The sequence below is a fragment of the Lissotriton helveticus genome, chromosome 10, assembly GCF_964261635.1.
Source record: "Lissotriton helveticus chromosome 10, aLisHel1.1, whole genome shotgun sequence".
In the NCBI taxonomy this organism is placed as follows: Eukaryota; Metazoa; Chordata; class Amphibia; order Caudata; family Salamandridae; genus Lissotriton; species Lissotriton helveticus.
In genome coordinates this window covers 1,025,346,842-1,025,368,319 of record NC_136071.1, presented here as the reverse complement: position 1 = coordinate 1,025,368,319, position 21,478 = coordinate 1,025,346,842, and the positions used below count along the sequence as shown (strand labels likewise).

General features: G+C 46.0%; 1 protein-coding gene across 1 annotated transcript in view; it reads right to left on the bottom strand.

Moving 5' to 3' along the window:
- Nucleotides 1–21,478, bottom strand: part of SLC25A13 (solute carrier family 25 member 13) — a 707,445-nt gene that overhangs the window by 641,694 nt on the left and 44,273 nt on the right. Inside the window, exon 2 of the mRNA XM_078663721.1 lies at nt 14,696–14,749. Coding sequence (XP_078519847.1) covers nt 14,696–14,749 — 54 coding nt within the window. The remainder of the gene's footprint in view (nt 1–14,695; nt 14,750–21,478) is intronic.

The window sequence follows — 21,478 nt, the reverse complement described above, 5'->3', positions numbered from 1 at the left end:
TTCAGGTCTATTGTGATGCACTGCATTCCGGCTACAAGACTCATCAGGTCCCGTTGAAACAGTACCTTGGATGGAGCAAAGTGTCAATGCTGAGGGCACGATGAATCTATCTTTTCCATTCAGTCGGGTCACTGTGTCGTCGTCTAGCTCCATTGTAATGCAGGAAATGTGTCGTTGTTGAGCCGTGTACAGCATCGGCGTCGAGCCACGCAGGCTGTACAACCGCTGTTGCTGAACAGCCTCTGCGTCGAAAGGCCATGTGTCTGTTCCGGCCACCGTAGTGGTGAAGATGCATCGGTTTTGTCGCACAATAGCTGCGGGACCCATTTATGAGGCACAGGACTGGAGGGGGCACCTCAGGCAAGGGTAGGACTCACAGATGGCAGAGTCCAGCAGAATAGTAGGAAGTCTTTTGTGTCCAGGAGAATTTCAGAAAACAGGATGCAAGCCAGGAAGCCCTTGGAGTCACTCTGGGTTCAAGTGAGACGGGTCCAGTCCTTGTCCCCAGCAGGTAAGAGATCAGCAGGCAGCAGGGCAGCTCAGCAAAGTAGAGAAGCAGCTCCTTAGAACAGTCAGTCAAGGCAAAGCGGCAATCCTTACAGCACAGCAGTCTTTACTTCACCAAAGTTCTTCCCAGGTCCAGTAGTGTACTGATTTGGTAGGGTCTGAGGCCCAGTAGTTATACCCACATGTGCCTTTGAAATGGGTGGTGGGGGAGGGTTACTTCAAAGCAGCTCTTTGAAGTGTAAATGTCCTATTTTAACCCAGACCTGTCTGCCAGGCTATCTTGGGGGGGGGGGTGTAATCAGTCCTTTGTGTGGGAACAGGACACAGCCTATTCAGATGTGTGAGCTCCCTCCCCCTTCCTGCCCAGAAAGGCTATCAGAATCCAGATGCAGATTAGTCCTAGTCCTCCATCCCATTCACCCATCCTGTGTTTGTAGCGGTCTAGAGAATGCACCAACAGTAGCTGTCACCCAGCCCAGACATTTATTGGAGACAGGCTACAGGCACACAAAGCAAAGTTAAGAGCAAAAAAAATGTTCACTTTCTAAAAGTGGCATTTCTAAAATAGTAATGTCAAATCCAACTTTACCACTAAAATGGATTTATCATTACCATGCCAAAGATATGAAACAGGATTTAGTTTCTCCTTTCTAATCAGGAATTACAGTTTTAAAGTGCTTTAAGGAATTATCAATGCTAGCCCATAAGAGGAGTAGGCCTTACAGTAGTGAACGCAAACTGTAGCTGTTTGTCACTACCAGGACATGTAAACCTTAACAGTACATATCCTACCCTTCAGTTATACAGCACCCTGCCCACAGAGCTGACTAGGGCCTACCTTGGGGGTGACCAATGAGTAATAAAAGGAGAGTTTAAAGCTTGGAAAGTCAATTTAAATGCCAAGTCAAAGTGGTAGTAAACTGTACATACAGGCCCTGCAATGGCAGGCCTGAGTCAGGTTTGAAAGGCTACATATGTAGGTGGCACAACCAGTGCTGCAAGCCCACTGGTAGCATTTAGGGTACAGGCGCTGGGTATAGGGTATACCACTTTACAAGGAACTTACGGCTAAACTAAATATGCTAATCAGATATATACCAATGTCACCATGTTTCGGGCAGAAGCACATGCACCTTAGAACTGGTTAGCAGTGGTAAAGTGCTTAGAGTCCTAACGCCCAACAAAAAGATACAGCAAAAAGTGGAGGTAAGCAGGCAAAGACGTGGAAGATCACCTTAAGGATGACAGGTTTAACAAGTCGTATAGCGCAGATTACAAGACATTAGGTTGAAGTAAGCAAAACAACAAAAGAGTTAATTGGCATTTCAAAGTTCACAACAATACAGTACAGTATTAACACTGAATCAGTTTCCTGGGTTTACAATTATTAGTCCACGCAGTGTAAGCAGGAATAAGAGAGCAAGCAAAAGACCTACGGGGATGGGGTTATGGTCACTCTTTCAGGAGCACTAGATGCCAGTAGAGAATAATAACACACATTCAAATTACAAGTTATAACCGTGTGCATGCATATCTAAAGCTGATCAAAGAATAACTGACACCCCTTGCTTCCTCCCTCTGAAGCGCCCTTTTCTCAGCCTGTGTAAAGCGTGTGACATCAGACATCATATGGTTCCCTTTTAGGTCCCTTGGGTGATTTCCAAGCCAGGGTCACCCATCGCTTGGCTAGGGTCAAGTCCACAAATCTGATCCCCATCTTCTTGGGGCTCGGCCTATGGAAGAGGCCTAGTAAACAAACAGCAGGGGTATTAACGAGTGACCTAGACAGGGTATTAAGATGCAGAATTACCTTCCCCCAAAACCCTGCAAGCCCTTGGTCATGTGCCCGAAGTCAGCATCTAGTGCTGCGCAGAGACGGCAACCTCTAGCCTCCCGGCGGTAGGTAATCTAAATCCTATGAGGATTAAGGTACGTCCTGTGGGTGTAATTAAATTGTTTTATTTAAGAAGCATGGTGCCAGAGACTTTCTGTATATATGCAAGCACCATCCCCATTCATTGTCTGTCATGTTGCGGCCTAAATCAGCAGTCCCGAAATCCTAAAGGTGTCATTACCAGCTCATGTAGAGCCTTATAGAACTACAAGACTATGCGAGATCACAACCACATGTGTGGGAGGTTCCGCTTCCGCATCTCCCCCCAGGTCCTGTATGGCATGAGTAAGCACTTCTCAGGTAAGAAATTGTCCCACTGGCAGCCCTGTTTGTTCTACCAGTTCTACAAAGAGAATTAAGACATTTGTTTGGAAACAGTCTTCCAGGGTCACCAACCCCGCTTCCATCCAGGAGTCGATTTACTGCACAAAGGAAAGTCAATGGGTCGTTGTGAGGGAGGCCCACCAATGGCAGTTTAGGGGCATATTGGCTCACCTTACCAGTACGTGGCAGCCCACATTGACAGCAGCTCAGGGCAGTAGTCAAAAAGGATACCCGGGCAGGGAATCGAAGTGGCGGGAGCGACAGATTCGCTAGCAGGAGTCCCTGGTTGGGTTCAGTGCCCAACTGACCAAGTTCTGATAAGCCCACTCCATCAAGCCATTTTGTGATCAACTGAAGTGAAGCTGCAAGAAAGTACAATTCAAAGTCTGGTGCTTCCAGGCCACCCCCAAGAGGGGGGTGGAAGAGGATAGCTGATGCAACTCTCTGGCGCCCACCTTCCCAAATCAATTACAGCGGGATTGTGTTAAGCATCCGAAACCAGGATTTTCACCTGAAAGTTCACAAAAAAGTTAAGCCTCGGAAGCATGGCCATTTTAGAGAGCGCAATATGTGCCACAGTTGGTAGCTTGAGTGTGCGCCAAAAGGAGACACATCTAGAAGACCTGGATGCCCAAGTATTTAACAGTTCATGGAGCCCAAAGTATATTAGGTGGGAAAAGAAATAGGGCGACTCAATCCAGCAACCACAGGAAACACATGTTTTACTCCAGTTTACCCAGAGGCCTGAGCACTGTCCAAATTCCTCAAGGAGCCACAAAGCCTGGGGATTATTATTCACATCATCCAGAAGGTAAATAAGTAGGTCATCTGCAAATAATGAAATAACAAGGACCGAGCCACCTAGCTTAACGCCACAATCCATTCCCTCCATTCAGGACCTTTCTGCAAGCGGCTCCAAGACCAGGTCGAATAAGGGTGGTTACAGGGGGCATCCATGTCTAGTAGATCCATATTTTGTAGAATTCCAAACTTGTGTGTCCTACTTAACCCTAGCCTTTGGGTGAGTGTAGAGTAGCCTGACCCATCTCACCCAATTAGCACAGAGTCCCATGTGATAAATAGTGGCCTCAAAGTCATCCAAACGCACTGCATCGAACACCTTCTCAAGAGACAGTTGGCTGGTCCTGGGTGTACAGAATAGAATAAAGTCTACAGAGGTTATGAGAGGTGATATGGGTTGGTATAAAACCATTTGCACATGGGGTAACAGCCCGGACGCTAATACTTTACTGAGAATTTTGAAGTCAGATTTTAACAGAGGCGGAAGTCAGACGGTGCCACACGCCACAATGCAGATTTGGGCAGGGGAACCACCAGTGCTTCTCTTGTCACTGCAGGGAGGATACCCGTTTCATAGCCTCTGCACACATTTCCGCTAATTTAGGCACCAGTTTGCCCGCGAACACCTTGTAAATGTCCAAGAGGAGCCCATCAGGTGTCTTCCCGATCGCCATATCTTTGATGACATTTTTTCACCTCAACGTCTGACACTGAAGCGCCTAGTGTTCTTGTTCCACCTCTGAAAGGGACCTAAGTGCAAGTTTCTCCAAGAAGGATTCCAGTGCTGTCGGAAGGCCTGACTAAGGCAAATGATAGAGGGACACGTAATAGGACCTGAATACCTCATTTATATGCTTTGGCAAGTTAATGACAGTTCCCTATCGACACTAGGCGAGAAGTGGGGCACTGCCAATCTCTACACGAAACAACAAGAGAAGGAGCCATGCCCACCGCCCATACTTTTCATTGACCCTATTTACATAGTTTTTATAATCATGGCATCGTAGCCGTTCCAGTGCCACATTATACAGTTCATGTGTCTCCGGCAATAGCGGAAGGCTTCCCAGGCTAACACCCAGTTAGTTATCTCGCACATGGAGATCAGCCTCCAACCTCTGCAGGTCTCTGTCCAGGTCACACTGGATACCCACTAACTGACTCTTCAAGACCACAACTCGATGCTGAGCCCGGTTCAGTAGGTAAGAATTCAGCAATCCTAGTTGCTAACGAGTCTCTAAAGACAAAATCCTCCAGGAAAGATGAGTATAGCCGCCATGATGGTATGAGTGGACGTTTATTCACTGGTTGCAGTGTCAAAAAGAGAAGACTATGATCTGAAAGGGTCCAACCCAAGTATTCTGTGGGTTAAATACATTTATTAATTGACTTGGAGCATACGAAGCAATCAGTTCTCAAATGGACATGGTATGGGCTCAATAAGGAGTAATCTCAGTCAATGGGATGTTATATACGTATGGGGGGTCTTCCCTATCCCTGGGAGTAATCCAAGAGGCCAAGCCAGCAGTCGTTCTATGAGCTGTTGCCCCCGGGAGCAGAAGAGTCGAGCGGTCCAAGGACTTTTCTAAAACACAATTAAAATCATCTCCAATGAGGTACGCCCCCACCAATCAGACAAGCTAATCCCACGGGTAGGGTGTGAAGAAATTAGGCTTGGTCATGATTTAGCACGGAAACACTGCCCAGCACCAGGGGTTTCCCAAGAAATATCGGCCCTCTTCATCTAGGTCAATTGTGGTGGTCTCAAAAGGAACTTCCACCCTCACACAGAGAAGTGACCCCCTCACAAAGGCTGGGTATATAGTAGCATGAAGCTGGTCCCGCCACCGCCGGCGGAGGCGGTTTGCTTCAGCCAGAGTGAGATGTGATTCCTGAAGCAGGGTGATATGCACACCAAGTCTTAAGACACATCAGGATTTTATGACGTTTGGTCACAGAACTCATGCCACATATGTTCTATGTAATTTGTTTAGAGCTGTTATTTGTGTTAGCCACAGAGCTAGCTGCATCGCAATCTAACAAAGGGTCCCTCCCCAATCACCTTCCCCACCCAACAATTGCGGCACTTAATTCCAAGACAGCATAGGACAATAGCAAAAAAATGTTTACCCAATTCCTCATTCCCAGAGCAGCCCGCCAACAGCAGACCACCCAAACTAAACAGGTAAAAAAGTTAGTAAAACAAAGGGTCTCTGCTACAAACCCCATAAAGCAGTAATGATGGGCAAAGACAGATTCCCAATGCACAGCTGCATCGGCCTGGGCAGTAGTTATAACTAACTCCACTTAAACGTGACCAGAGAGAAAAAGAGTGGTGTTATTCAAATCATTTTGTCTGCGGTTTGGGAGGTCACAACTGGAAGCTCAAAATTCTCAATTTAAAGGGAGTAAGAATCAGAAGCGTCTTACTAGTGGTTAATCTCTTTGTCGGAGGACATTACTTCAATCAGTGACGCCGCTGCTTCCAACACGGTCACTCGCCCCACCTCTGATAGGAACTGGGTGGGTTTATTTAAAGGACGTGCTCACAAGTTTCCCCTTGACATTTCCGCGGCGTAGGGGGGCACTCCTTCAGGTTCACAGATTTTGAGAGAACCTAAGCAGTGTGCCTCCAACCAGGACCAAGCCTTGTCTGGGTTCTGGCAGAAGTGGGAGCGACCATACCTATTTATTTTTAGTTTAGCAGGGAATATGATAGAGTCCTGAATCCTTTCTTCACAGAGTATCCAATAATAAATAATATAGTTCTCACAAAGCCATACAGCATTAAACCCCCAATTACTGGCAAACTGTATGTGAATTCAGAACGTATAGACCTACCCAACAGACTTTCTAGAATTGCTCATTAAAATGTTTGTTATTCACATGCCCCTATCTTCTAGGATTTGTCCTGCCACCAGTCAATCGACCATACTACATTCATACATTCCACTTGAACTGTACTTGTTCTAGTATATAGAGCACCTATGTTCTCTTAAGGTAAAGCAAGTGTTTACATTCACGTCCCATATATTAATTTTTGGGTACCACACTTTGCATAGTTTTTTTTTCATGACTCTTTGTACTAGTTTTTGCACCCCCAAAGTTTACAGATTCTCTGCATTCACATGTCAGATGTGAGGACCTTGGTGTTACCCCAAAATCACCTGTTTAACAAATATAAGCATATGCAAGATGATCTTCCCTACCCTGATGCAAATTGGACAGATAAAATCAGCAGAGCTACCCAACAGTATAAACTCTAAACTGCTATTTAGTCTTGCTTCCTTAACGGACTTAAGCATGCACTCCGAGAACTCAGACAGTGCTGCAAATCCCCAATAATACACACAGCCAAGATACCATTTCCTATCCAAACTGGCTATCTTCTGTTCATTGTATGAAGTTGCGCTGGTGTGTAGTGCCACTAGCAGAGGATCTTTTAAAGTCTGTCCTTGGGTGCAACTAGAGCAACTGTTGACCAGTGTTAAAATGTCTTGAGCCTCTCAGTAATACTACATTCTCAGAGTTACACATTTTAATATGTGGCATGTTGCTTTGTCGTGTGGGCTTGTTTTTTTAAACATGTCTGGTGGAGAATCAAGGTTATAGTACCTTTGTCCTGTACTGAAAGGCCACTGCATGATTTCAAATACATCATATCTTCAAAAAATGGCATCTTCCAACGGCAGGCATCTACCGTCTTGGTAGAGGGACATGTGGCTGCCAGAATAACATTGCAGACTTTGGGAGGCAGGTTGCAAGCTATCAAGTGCCGCTGCTCAATCTCCATTCAAGAAGGCGGAGAGTTGACCGGTTCGGGTGGAGGCACCTCCCCTGCTTCTGCGACAGAAGTACAGCCCAAAAGGACAGCCTGATTGAAAGATCTATTCTCAAGTCCAGAAGCTAGGAATACAAGACTATACATCCCCAGTCCGGAGCCACAAGGACGAATTGTGCCAGGGCGTTCCTGATCTTCTTGACAACTCTGGGCAGGAGTGGTGTGGGATGAAAGGCATGCAGGAGGCCTGAACTCCACTCGAGATGAAAAGCGTGTACGAGTGAGATCTGCCTTGGAAACTCTAGTGCGCAAAACTGCTTACATTCCCCATTCTCAGGGGAGGCGAACACATCTAACCAAGGCTCTCCCCACTGCTGAATGAGAACCTCTAGGTGGAGATGCCATTTGTGATTTGCTAGGTATCGACAGCCAAATTAGTCCGTGCTGGCATTCAGAGAATCAACCAGGTGTTGAACCACCAGGAATATGCCCTGCTGATCCATGGTGTGGTTGTCCGTGTACTATTGCACTAGCCTTCCCTTGATGGAGGGTAGGAAGGCTTTTGATGCCAGTCGGATCGCACGGAGCTCCAGCATATTGATGTGAAGTCTGGATTCCGCTGTAGACCAGTGTCCTGTGATCTCCGCCTCCCCAGGTGGCTGTCCCATCCCAGGAGTGACGCATTTGTCACTACTGAGAGATCTGGTTGGGGTAGGGAAAGGGTCTTCCTCGGACCTAATCGCAGTTTGTTAGCCACCACTGTAGGTCCATTGCAGTTCCCTCTGAGATCTGGACCATGATGGAAAGATTCTCAGGATGATGCACCCATGGGAACCTCAGGTCCCACTGCAGAGCCCGCACATGCCATCTGGCAAGTGTCGCCAGCAGGAGGCCCAGCAGCCTCCGCGTCAGCCTCACTGAAACCTAGGATAGAGACTCAAACATGGGTATCATGGCCTGAATACCCTGGACTCACCGCTCAGGAGGATAAGTCAGAAAGTGCACTGTGTCCAGAACAGCTCTGATGAAAAGGAGCATCTGAGAGAAAGTCAGGTGTGACTTTGGCATGTTGGTAGTGAACCTTAGCGAATGCAGGAGGTTCACAGTAGCCGGGATGTGGGAGACAACACCTGAGACGAACTTGCCTTCAGCAGCCATTTGCCGAGATAGGGTCAGTCTGGCATCCATAATGTGCATAGATGAGCTGCAACTACCGTCATCACCTTGATAAACACCCGAGGGGCACTAGTAAGGCCAAAAGGAAGCACAATGAACTGAAAATGCTCTGTAAACCACAGGTAGCGCAGATGGGCAGGGAGGACGGAGATGCAAAATAGGCATCCTGCAAATCCAAAACTACAATCCAGTATCCTGGGCATAGGGCAGACAAGACCTGAGCCAACATGACCATCTTCTTCTTTTTGAGTAAGTAGTTGAATTTTCGGGGATCTAAGACCCTTGTCCTTTTTGTGGAACAGAAAATAGCAGAGATAACCACAGACTACTTCTAGCACCGGAAACTACTCTATGGCTCCCTTGGCCAAGCTAGCGATAACTTCCTTACGGAACAGGGACAAATGATTATCCTCAAGCTGGTCGTAAGATGGAGGCATGGAGGTAGCGGTATCCTTAAAGGGGAGACAGTAGCCCCTTTGGACGATTTGCAGAACTCACCTGTCCGATGTTATGGACTGCCAGAGATGGAGGGGAAGCCGGATCCTGTCACCAACTGGAAGCCAATGATCTAGAAGGGCAAGATTAGGTTTGGAGGCTGCAGCTACCGGGGGGGGGTGATGGCTGGACCAGACAGTGGACTAGTAGGAACCACACCTTCATCAATGCAGAGGAATTGGTAGCTTGAGCAGCTGGGATAGGGTTGGCACGGTTGAATGCCCCCTCCATGGCCATGAAAGGAGAGAAAGGCAGACTGGGGGCATGGGGCAGCAGAGAGGCACAAGTACTTGTTCGTAGCCAGCAAGTCCTTAAAGCGCTCCGGTGCCGAGTCTGCCTTGTCTCCGCAGAGACCGGTGACATCGAAGTGCATGTCCATGAGAACGGTCTAAAGACCACCTTCTCGAGCGGGACCGTGGCTTCAGTGGAGTCACGTGCCTAGACACTAGCAGCTTCAGGGACCACTCTCTTAAAGCCTACGACGCCATATCCCGGCAGTCGAAGCACAACTTTGAGAGGTGGTTGAGCTCTACACACCACAAACATATGAGGAGAAGGTCCGACACGGACATGGCGATAGGCACCACAGGTTTAAAATCGGTCTCCCTCAACGCACGCATCCTCGACACACCAGGAGAAAAAACCCTCAAAAGACATTGACACAATGTCGCAAAAATCCTGTCAAAATGGACAGAAGGGCAGGGCTTCTCTCGGATCAGTGCTGGCTGGCGCTGAAAGAAAAGAATGGACGTCAGCACACCTAGGTGATGTGGACGACACCGATGACACTGCATGGAGCCGATCGAAGCCACCTAACGGCGTGCAGGGGTACTGCTCACGAAAAATCTTCCGGATCCAGTGTGTCACCTGGGAAAATTCGAAGGTAGGAATCTGCGGCTAGAAGTCTGTATCAGATATTATTGTTCACAATCACGACATCTTTACAGTTGACATTTTCTTTGGAAGATGTCAGTAGGAGGCGGGCTAGTATATGGTGCACACTTAAAGGATTGCTACAGCTTGCACTAAATCCAGGCAACCCTTATGGCGATTTTAGTGGTCTTTGGTAACCTTTGAAAGCTCTCAAAGTGGTAGCTGTGGAGAGCAGTCTTCAGTGTCATCTTGAAGGAGTGTAAATCAGCTTATTTTACCACATGTAATCAGTAGTGTAGATTAGATGAAAATGAACCACACTGTGTATGAAAAATAAGTATATCTATTGCACAACACAATCACTACTACATTAATATATCTCCTAGTTGGAGAAATCAACAATAAACATGAAAATACTTCAAAGAAATCAGGTAAGCAGCACAAATATACACTGGTCTCCAGGTGGAGACCACACCATATACTAAAGAAGTGGAATGGGAACTGCAAGGAAGAACGGGACTTGGACCAAAGGACTCAGCAGAGCTGGGAGAACAAGGAACCACCCAAGGTAAGTACCCAGGAACCCCACAGAGGCTGTGTGCAGAGTGGAAACACAGCCGCGTGCCCAATGGAACTCCATGGAGAAGTTGTGGTTACAGTTTTAAAGAAAAGGGACCCTTTCCAGAGGACTCCGAAGAAACCCTTTGGAGGACAGAAGGTTGGAGAGCCACCCATTCGTGGATGCTTCTGGAACTAGGTCACCTGCACCAGGGAAACCGGGTGCATAGGGGTGAAATGATGTCGGAACCTTCCATAGACAACAATGGAAGAATTTGGAAGAAAGGTTTTTGGAGAAGTCTCTGAAGATGTCCGGTGGAATTCAAGGATAGATTCTTGAAGAGGAGAACCTGTAAGCAGAGGGGACAGTCTATGCCACTCGGAGGTGACCAGGAGACACAGAAGCACAATGCCCACCCTTGGTAGGGAGATCAGGAGAGTTGACAAGGACTTTGTTGCTGCATCTGCAGGGACCAGACGATGCTGAGGAAGACCAGGAGCCATGCACCACCTGTCCCACATCGACTGTCCGTGTCTAGGTGGTCGGTATCTGATGGGAGCACCAACAAGCCTTGGTATCCACAATTGGTGTGGGGGAAAACCAGATACAATTGTTGAAACCAGCAAGGTCTAAGGGACTCACCAAGTACAGGAGAAGCAGAGCAGTCCAGGAGCAAGCAGGGGAGCCCATCAACACAGAAGACCTTCAAGAGGACCCACAGGCTGAAGGCACAGGAATCGCAAGAGGACCTCGGGCAGCTCATCAAAGATGGAGGCCCACAGTGCAAGGGATGATCTTCGAGGGATGAGCTGCTGGTGGCTGGAGCTTCTTGTAGCCCAAAGATCTCTGGAGTGAAGAGCCAGCAAGCTTTGGCAACCGCAAGTCAACACGGTGCACAGGGGTTAGGTCACAGTGGCTCCGACAAGGGATATTGTCCTTCAAATTGAAGGAAAGACAGGTCAGGCCTCTGGAAAGCTGACAAACCACCACCTGTGTTGCTGGGCCTCCGGAAGTCTGTAAGGACAACAGAAGCAGCAGACCGGTCAGCTTCGTTGTGGTGCCTGCTGATTAACAGGGGTGACTCCTTTACTCCAAGGGAGATTCCTTTGGATGTCCTTGATGCACACAAGTCTGCTGGAGAACCCGAGCACATCACAGACACAGAAGAGGCAGAAGACTTGAAATACAGCGAGACCAGGAGCAGTAGGAGTCTTCCTTGATGCAGTCTTGATTCCAGTCGAAGTCCAAACAAGTCCAAGTGCCCAGATGGTCAAAGAGGGTCTTCGTTTCAGTGGGGAGTCTTGTTCCATGATGTATCTGAGGGCCCACCCACAGAGGAGCCTTAAATACCAAAGGAAAGGGATGGAATGACTCTGGGATCTCTCACAAAGGAGGAGCTGGACAGAGGGGAGGATACTCCACTGTCTTTTATCCGGTTTCTTGCCAGAGCGGAACCAAGGGGTTCCTGAGCTGTCTCAAACCGGATTATGCACGAAGGGCACCAAATGTGCCCTTCAATGCAGTCTGGTGGTGCTGAAAATCACCCCCACCCCAGCCCAATACACTAAGTCTTGTGTGGGAGGTAATCACACCTCACAGTGACAGGAAACATATTGTTCTACCTGCCCCTGCACGTGCTCAGCTCAGCAGCTGGAGTGCAGAATCATGTCTGTGGTCGGCAGCAGCACTAGCTTGCTGGCAAACCCCAAAAGGCTGTAACCAGGAGTACAGGGGGCTCCCTTAAGGGTCCCCCCCAGTACATGGGATCATACCTCCAACATCAGAATCAGTGTTGGGGTATGATTCCAAACATGACCATGTTTAGCACAGCTATTAAACAGTTAGATATCTTGTAATGACTGATGTCCACTATATGTCTTAAAATGTCTGAAAGCACTTATAAAGCCTTGAGCTTCGAATCTGGGGTTTGTAGGGGTGTCTTGCTCATGCAGGGGCACCCTCACACTTATAACCAAGAACCTTGCCCTCAGAACCTGAAGGACCTTCCATAGGGGGAACTTAGAGGTTTTAAGTGTAAAGACCTCAGATATAAGGAAACTTATATCAGTCGTGAGAGGCGCAAGCACCACCTCACACAGGCTGCAAGGGCAGGTCTGTAGTCTGAGTTTAAGTGGATTCCCATGGGTGGCACAAAACATGCTGCAGCCTATGGGAGACCCCTGTTGTACCTATGCGCTGGGTACCTTTGTACCATATACTTGGGACTTAAAAGGGTACACCAGTAGCCAATTGTGGAGATACAAAAGTACTTACCAAAGCCATTTTGGGAGAGAGCGTACAGATGCTGGGGTGCTGAATAACAAGATCCCAGCAAACTGCAGTCAAAACACACCGACAGCAGGCAAAAAGTGAGGGTAACCATGAAAGCAGATCCTACTTTCCTACAATGACTTTTTACCGGTCTTACTATCTAGCTACAGCATCCGTTAACAGATGCTTTGAAGTAAATTTGTTGACTCTTATTGATATTCTCTAAACCAAGAGCATCCGCCCCCAAATCACAAAGTCAACATTTTGGGATTTTCAAAGCAGATACCAGATTAAGAAAGTAGCCTTTATCCACACATTCTACATCTGCTAGTACCCAACACGTGCTAAGTTGTCTTTTAGCAATGGTAAGGACGTACTAGGCTTATAATATGATTAACAGTCGTATCCTGAACTCAATACTTCATCCCCTAAAACCCACAATGCGCCGCTTTTGGCTACACCCAGGAAGTACCGACCCCCTGTTGTTGCCGTGGCACTCCGCTCCAGGTGCCAATTGATCCAGAGATAAAGGTCATAGCAATCGGTCATGCCTGCAGGCATTGCCCACCATTCAGTAGTGACTGGTAGCGTTTTTCAGGCAACAGCTTTTTCATCCTTGCTCATCAATAATGTACTTTTGAGGATTTCAATGAAAAAGTCAACATTACAGGCATCGCAAAAGTCTTCCCATCTTTACCAATCCACACACAACACTTTCAATTATTTATCTTAAGTAAATATATTTGTTTTGATTTTATTTGCCGGGCAGATTTTCCATGCCAGACAATAGTTACAAGCAATGCAAAAAAAAGTGTTTTCATTCTACAACTGCATGTACTTCTAGTATCTATCAATACACAATTGTACAGTGAATAGGACAAGGCACTAAGTGCATTACATTGTCGTACCAATGCAGAGTTGAGACTAAAATAGACTCACAGATCAAACATCCTTAAAGAAAAGTGCAATCTCACCATAGGTTTTCTTTGAGGGAAAATGCTAAAGTTGTCGGACCTGTGACCATCTTACACCACTCTTGAGGAGCACACAGAGCCATCTCTGAGACTGCAGTGTGCAGCCTGAACGTTAAGCTTACAAAGTGTGCGCACTACAACACTATAAAAGACGGTCTCAAAATTACCGACATACAAGAGCTAAGGTGTTATTTACAAGTTGTTGTGGTTCGAGGTAGAGTTAACTTTCAGAAGTATTTCTACACCATTAGCACTAGGCATGGTGGCGGTTTTCAGGGATGAGCCTGCCTTCCTCAATATTTGCTTTAGACATAGAACCAGAACACCAGCGATACCCGGGATGCCTTGGTGGCTGTAGAAACCTGTAGGGAAGGCCTCATCTGCCTCAAGCTTCATATCAATTCCTGGTTCTGATGTTAGTGATCATAAGGCTACCTACTGTGTCCTGAATGACTGCAAAGCTGAAATCTTGGGACCAATTGTCTACCAAAATGTGTAATATCAGACTCCACTCAGAGGCCACAGGGCAGGCAAAGCTACTGGCCCTCTATTGTATTGGTTGAGGTCTTTCTCACTGGTGTCTTGAGATTTGTCCTACTATGGTTATGCAAAGTAGGCCAAGTACATCATTTTCTGTGGACTCTCAGGGTAGCAAGGCCAGGCAGTAATAGTCATCTCAAAGTTTTAGTGGGGAATACCAGCTCAAAACTCTACAAGTCAACAGACACAATAAGTTCAATATCCAGTCCAGTGCCTATCTTTTTTTTTTTAAGAAAACCCATATCCATGTAGAAGTGAGAAAACAATCAAGAACACACTTTCTCCCTAGCGGAAACCCATCTGACAGGGATATACTTACTGAATAACCTATAAATGTGCTTACCTCCACAAAATGGTAAATGACAACCTAGAAATGCATCTTTTTTCCCCATTTGTTTCTCCTATATATCCATGGCAATTCAAACAGTTAAAATATTTTCAAACAGTGATCAGTTTATAAGGGGACATACCTTTAAGCACAAAATAAATTTCATCTTACATACCTTAATAAATATTGTTTTCAATTCAGCTGGATCTGCTCTCTTAGTTAAAACGACCTAAAAGTACAAAAAAGGTTTCAAATGGTTTACATTTTTAGTATTTTTAAGTTACATACGTTAACAAAGCAAAATATTTGAAACTAATGCAATATATTCAACGGGCACATAACTCTATACACACAATGATCAGAATTTCTAAATTATGTGACTGAAGTGTCAGTAAGTAGTGATAGGCAGACTAAAGATTCGCATGGGAAACTGGTGAATTATGTATTCTACATGGGTTTATGGGTATGGTCAGGTTGTGACAACTGTTCAGTTCAGGGGTTTCCACCGGGTAGCTCACCAGCAATGTTTCCTCTAATTGTTTTCCTTTATGTGTGGCACAAATGGTGCTTCGTGCACTACTAGCAAGGCTGCGTACACTGTAGACAAGCAACAACTTAATATACAAGTATGTGCCACATGTAAGCTACCAAAATCATTGGCATAGCAAGGGTACCATTGGCCCTAAACTAAGCCAGAAAAAAAAATTGCTTCACCTATGGGTTAGTATTAAAAGATACCCATCACAGCAGGGTGCAGTGGGCTACTTGACACAGATTTGTGTGCTCTAATCCTCTTTAACTTTCGTCATGAGTCTCTTATCTCCTCCTGGCACCTTTTCTTGTCCGATCGACTTCATCTCTCGCTTTTCCTCATCTCGTGCCTCCTTTTTTTACAGTTTGTCTTGTTTCCATGCACCTCTTTATACTGCCCACTTTTCTTTCCGCTTTCCGCTCTCCTCCTCTTCTCCCTCATCCTGCCTCCTCTCTTCAATCTACATCCTACCATTCTTTCTTCCCAAACTCTCTCTAATCTCCATGTCCTCTCTCTCATACTACCCTTTTTCTCTCAAATCTATACCTCGACTATGCTTCTCTCCTACTCATTTAGTTCATTATCTCTGAACTCCCTAGTGTCACCTTTGCCTACCCATCACCCTTTTACTCAAAATCTGATTTATTCAAGTTTTCAATTTGTTACAGTTGAGGAACACAACTACAAAACACCCCTCCCCCCCTTTGGATGACCGCTCTCTCAGCAATCATGTGCAAAGCCACTTAACTACTGTACTAATGAATTTCGCTCTCTAGGAGATTAACTAATTGGCCTACTGTGTCTGGTGTTGCCCAAATATTCTTATAATTGTCCTTTTCCCTCCCCTCGTTACCCATCGTCATTTGTTTGTTCGTATCATCCTTCCTTCTTTCCTTCCCTTTTTTCGCTCCTTTCTATGTTTCGCACCCCTTTCTTTCTTTTCCTCAGCATTTCTTGCTTATTCACTTCTTCCTTTTTACTCTCACGCCTTTAGTTCACCTTCTCCATATATGCCCCCTTTTCTCTCTACACTCAAATCTCCCCTTTCCCTCTCCTGCAAATCGTCCTCGCTCTCAATCTTTCTATTATTTCCGCCCTTCCGAATCAGGGCGTAGCTTCAGGATGGTGTTTGGGGTGTTACACCCCTCTAATAAATGTATTATGAAGTAAATAGTTGGGTACAGGTGCTTTAAGTTGGGTATGGGAAGGTGTTTTTCGGATTTCACTTGGGATTTTTACATACACTTGCAGAAAAAAACCACTCACACTCTTCTCTATTTTAAAGGTCTTAAAAATAGTTATTTTACAAAAAATTGAGTTATATGTACCCCTCACAATCCACACTCTTCTCCCTTCCTACTGCTTTAAGGCCCTTTATGGCCCTGCTTCCTGTAGCGTACTTTAACCTGTGTCAATGTTGGGTAACCTGAAGCGCACACCCTCCCACCCCTAATCTTATTGACTAAGCTACGCCTCTGTTCCTATTATTCTGCTTTCCTATCCTGCACCTCTTCTTTCCTGTTCCCGTTTTCATCTTTTCTCTACTCTCCCTTCTTTACTTTCATTGTGATTCTGTGACTCCCCTGCCTTTATCCTTTTCGATGCATCGGATAGCCGGGCCGTCCGACGTCACAGTGAGCATCTACGTCGGACGGCCATGGGCCGTACAATCTGCACACACGTAGGATTCAGCCGCACCCCGGTGGAATGTTCGGTCTACTTCATATCCCATTCTCACCTATCCTTCTATCCCCTTCCTTTATTTCACTCCTCTATATCACTCCTCCCAACCTCTTACCATCCAGCTCTATTGCATTCCAATCTTCTGTTTTCCTTCATCTCTGTTGCTTTTTTACCTCGTCTATCAACTTCCACCCTGTCTCCTTGTCCTCTTTTCTAACTCATGACAAGTTCTTACACAAACCCAGTGAATAAACGTTTGGCCTGAGCAGTCGGGGTGAGTACCCTCGTCCCTGATGTCCTTCCCCAGTCTGAGTAGCCATTCTTACGCAGGTTCCCAGCTTCTAACCATTGTAGGTATATTGGGCCTAGGTTGCAAGCCAGCTCTGTGGACACCCTCAGCATGTGCCAGGCCTCGGAAGGTACCTTTACCCGAGTAAGCCCCACAGCGGGCATATCCATGCCCTGCATTTCACGAAATTGAATACGTGAAAGGCAGTGTGTAGGCGTGAAAATTCAGCTTTCAAAACCCAGGTCCTGAGTTACTCCTCATCAAAGAGCTGTAACTCCATCCAACTGTGCTAAAAATGTTCCTTCACGGAGTCCTCCAGAGCCCAGCACTGATGTCCCCATTCACTCAGAGTTCTCCACAGTACTGATGGGCTTCTTCTTTGCGATCCTTTCAAGCTAATCTATATGTCCTTCATATCCCTGCCCCTGTACTGACATGCCCCCCTCTGAGCCATCCAAACTCTACCTCTAGTTGAGAGCAGACTTATTCTCAGAACATGTGCTAGGCTATCTACTGTTTTTTTATCATGTGCACAAACAAAAGCGTACAGCCAAAAGTTGCACCTGGAGGAACTGTTACCCAACTCATTGGTGCTCAGTCTATCAAGCTCTGAAGGATGAAAGTCTTACCTTACATCAAAAGCCCAAAATTCTCCTTCTTCTGGCTAACTATTCAAAGAATACAGCGCACCCCAACCTGCCCTCTGCGGGTCTGGTGTTGCCACAAGACACAATCTGTTCCCAAGACCGCACATGTGTCCTCTCCCTGCCGCCTCTATGATGCCCTGGAGTATGATGGACACTGGGAAGTGGAGGAAACGTAGAGCATTAGCAACACACTGCTGGAAGTGGGAGAAAGGGGTAACAGGGTGAGGTAGGGGGCGGAGCCAAGACCACCCTCAGGAGAGAGGCTGGGACAGGAGTGTCGGCAGTCGATTAGACCCAACAGAGGTGTTCTAAGCTGGGCCGGCCTAATCAGACCTACTCAACTACTGCCTTGTGGCCTTAAATACTGCACAACTGTCTTTATTTGATCTTCAGTGATATCAGCTTAAAGTAGGACTAGGGCATTATCTGGAGTTGTTTGACTGACATGGTTTGTCCAGTTCTTCTGGGCAACTATTTAGTAAACACGATTCCGTTTCCAGGCAAAACACAATTTTTTTAGCAGCGTCTGATCACACCTCCCGGCCCCTTCCAGACAGAGGCACACAGCACAAGCAGATCCTGGAGCTGTGCTCATCCAGCCCTAGCTGTGGCTGCCGGTAGAAATGCAGGGCCCGGCCTGGATCAACGCGAAGTGCAGTAATAATTTTACATTAAGACAAAAAGTCAATTTTAAATAAAAAACATAGATTTTGTTTAAAAAAACATTTTAATTAAGTATTTACATATCAATTAAGGGGGCACTATTAAACCCTTTGCAAAGAGTTTAGGTAAATTTTGTTAAATAAAAAAAATAAAAAAAGCCAACTGACTTATTAATGGGAATGAGACCAGCACAAATCTTAAAAAAGCAGAGCCATCAAACACTGAGCTCATGGTATATATGGCAGTGGTGGCGCACATGCAACTTTCTTTTTTGTCGATACCCCAATGGCTTGTTTCTCCACCCTTCGTCTCACAAGTGTCCGTCTCTAAAACACATTTAATTTGTTGCATAGCACTATTCATACTAGTGTAGAGTTTCAGAGCAATTTACATCACACAAACATATAATACAGAGACAATGAATCATATGTGTGGAAATCAGTCTTTAGGAAATGTTATGTATGACACGGAGGATTAAAAATTATAGGGATCACACATCATTGATACTAGTAGGCAGTATGTCTTAAGAGTAAGAGTGCTAGTTCTGGAGAAGCAAAAACTCAGGATTTAAAACGTACCCCAGTGGTTGGGATTGGCCTCAGTAATTGGGGAAAAAAACAAAATTCTAAACTATACCATACAGTTTGCAAGCAGCTCTTTGATAACAATTCATAGGTCACTATGCTATGTTAAGATTGAAATGTATGAATTGCAAATAACAAAAAGATCTGTGACCAAAGCAGTAAACCACTGAGCTATCCCCATAAATACAGTTCTGTGATTTGCATGGTACACTTTTTTTGCTGCACGCATATTAACCCTTTGCGACAGACATATTAACCCTTTGCACTACTTATTGAGAAGTGAAAACTGTCACTAGTCAAAGATTCATGGCTCTCCAGTAGGAACATTAATCACCAGAGTTATCTTGACATTTTTATTGATGCCTAAAAACTGCTGAACACACAGCACAAACCTAAAACCACCCTTGCTCCATAAGCATCGTGAACTCGCGTATTTGAAGGAGCTTTAGTAAGAGATCATGAATAAAAAAGATGCTCAGTAAAAAGGTATTTGCCACAACTGTGAACAAAATAATCCAGTTCAATGTGTTTATTTAAAACAGCCCTGTACTGGCCTCCTGAAATGCTCCATTCTTAAATTAAAGGAAGCAGCAGCCTCTGTGTCTATGGTGCATGTCCTGGGTCTCCTGCAGCGCAGCCAACCACACATGAAAGAGGAGTTTTCACACCGGCCGCATGGTGCCTGCGAAATATCCTATTATCATACCTGTTGGACCTGCAAGAGGCCAAGGCGCTCCCAGAGACAAGTCTGGACGCAGGAAGAGGCAAGCGCAGCCTAAATGGAACATAGCTCACCAGTACCCTGGTAGCAGCTCCCTGAAGTGCAGCCTAAGACAGTACTTAATTCAGAGGGTCTATGTAGTATTGAAGAAGGGACGCTCCAAGCCAGGTACTTTACCACGTACAATGACAGGCATGAAATATGCAGACTGGCGATTGATACTACAGATGCTGGGTGCTGCCAGGCAATCCATAGCTTTAACGTTGAAGTAACCCCACCCTCCACCAATGCCCACTTGTGGCACGTTCTAGTCCTTGAACTGCTCATTGCACACATCAACAATGCGGATGCCAAATTTACCCGGGTTTGGCAGGCCCTAATACAACATCTTTCTAGTATGGAATATTCTGGATTGGTTCCCCCTAGGCCCTGCAGTTGTTTAATAACTCCCTCAAACCTTATGAGAGGCAAGACTCCCCTGAACAGATTCCTTCGTAGAAGAGGCCTCATCTCTCCCTATGCGCCAGGACTGCTGCCCCCCACAATCACAGGTTATTCTTAATGCAGCTTCCATAGCTCCCTCGCTTAGTCGAGCGGATTGATCCCCTCTTCTTCTGTTATCCTTTTCCTCTTTTTTCTTCTTGATTAATGTGAGATATGTGCCCCTGGTGTTGCTCAATTTGACATATTGGGTTGGCTGGTGCACGAGCCAGGTGAGCAGACTATTCCACAAGTTGCTTTATATAAATCGTCTGATTTCGGTGGCGAGACAACCTTCATAAAATCCCAGCTATGTCTAATGCCTCCCCTGTGTTTTTCTCGAACGGTGAGAAGAAACCATGTAATTGTAACAGAGTCAGTAGCATATTGTTTTGCTTCCCGATTTACTTCCTTCCTCTCCTTGGCAATGTGGGCTAGGATGTGAAGGTACCGACTCTTTTAGTTCTGTTTTATTCGAAATGCTTTGACATCCTACTTGAGTGACAATGTTTTGTTTTTATGTCTTTTAGGTGGGGCTACATAGGCTTCACTTGTGTGTTATGTTTTCAATAAACTTCAATTTATAAAAATAGAGACTCATTTAATGAACAAGATGACACCAAAAACAATAATCATCCAATAAGGGGAACCGGAGAAATGCATTTTTAAAGTTACAATAGCACCAAAAAGCACACGAGCAACAACCGCGTGCAACAGGCCGTGGTACACTGGGACAAGGATAGGTGTTGAAGCCGGCCGTGATGGAGCACAGATAGGATACACAGGGTGGATTTGTACTGGTCTGAAATTTACCCTCACACTTAGAAAATTTCAGGGACGGTAGAGTCTTCAGTGGAGCAATGCTGAAGGCTGGATCCGATTACAGGCTCGTCGACGACAGGATGAGGTCTTGGTGAAGCCGTCAATGTCGACAGGATGCTGGTCTGCATCAGGCCCGGTGAGGCTTTCTACCCTCAAACATAAGACTTTTTTTCTGGAGGTCAGATTTCCTCAGCAGGGCAATGTTGCAAAACTGTAGCGGAGGCGGGTTGAAAATCATCAGATGCTAGTCAGCGTCTATCCAGCTAAAACCAATCTGCTGCTGCGGAGAAGAACATAGCAAGAGCTGTGGCAAAGTCAGACCCACAGGCGTTGCAAATTTGGAGGATCACCTGGCAGGTTGGTCCCCGGTTCCTCAACAGTTCTCCAGGCAAACAAATGTTAGCAAAAAGGCAGCATCCCTCCCCCACTGGATACCTGATGGACTAAACGGACACAGGAGTGATAGGCTTAGATGGTAGTAGCTACATTTGCCTGAGACAGGGTAGGCTTCTCAAGTTAATTAACTTCCTTGGCACT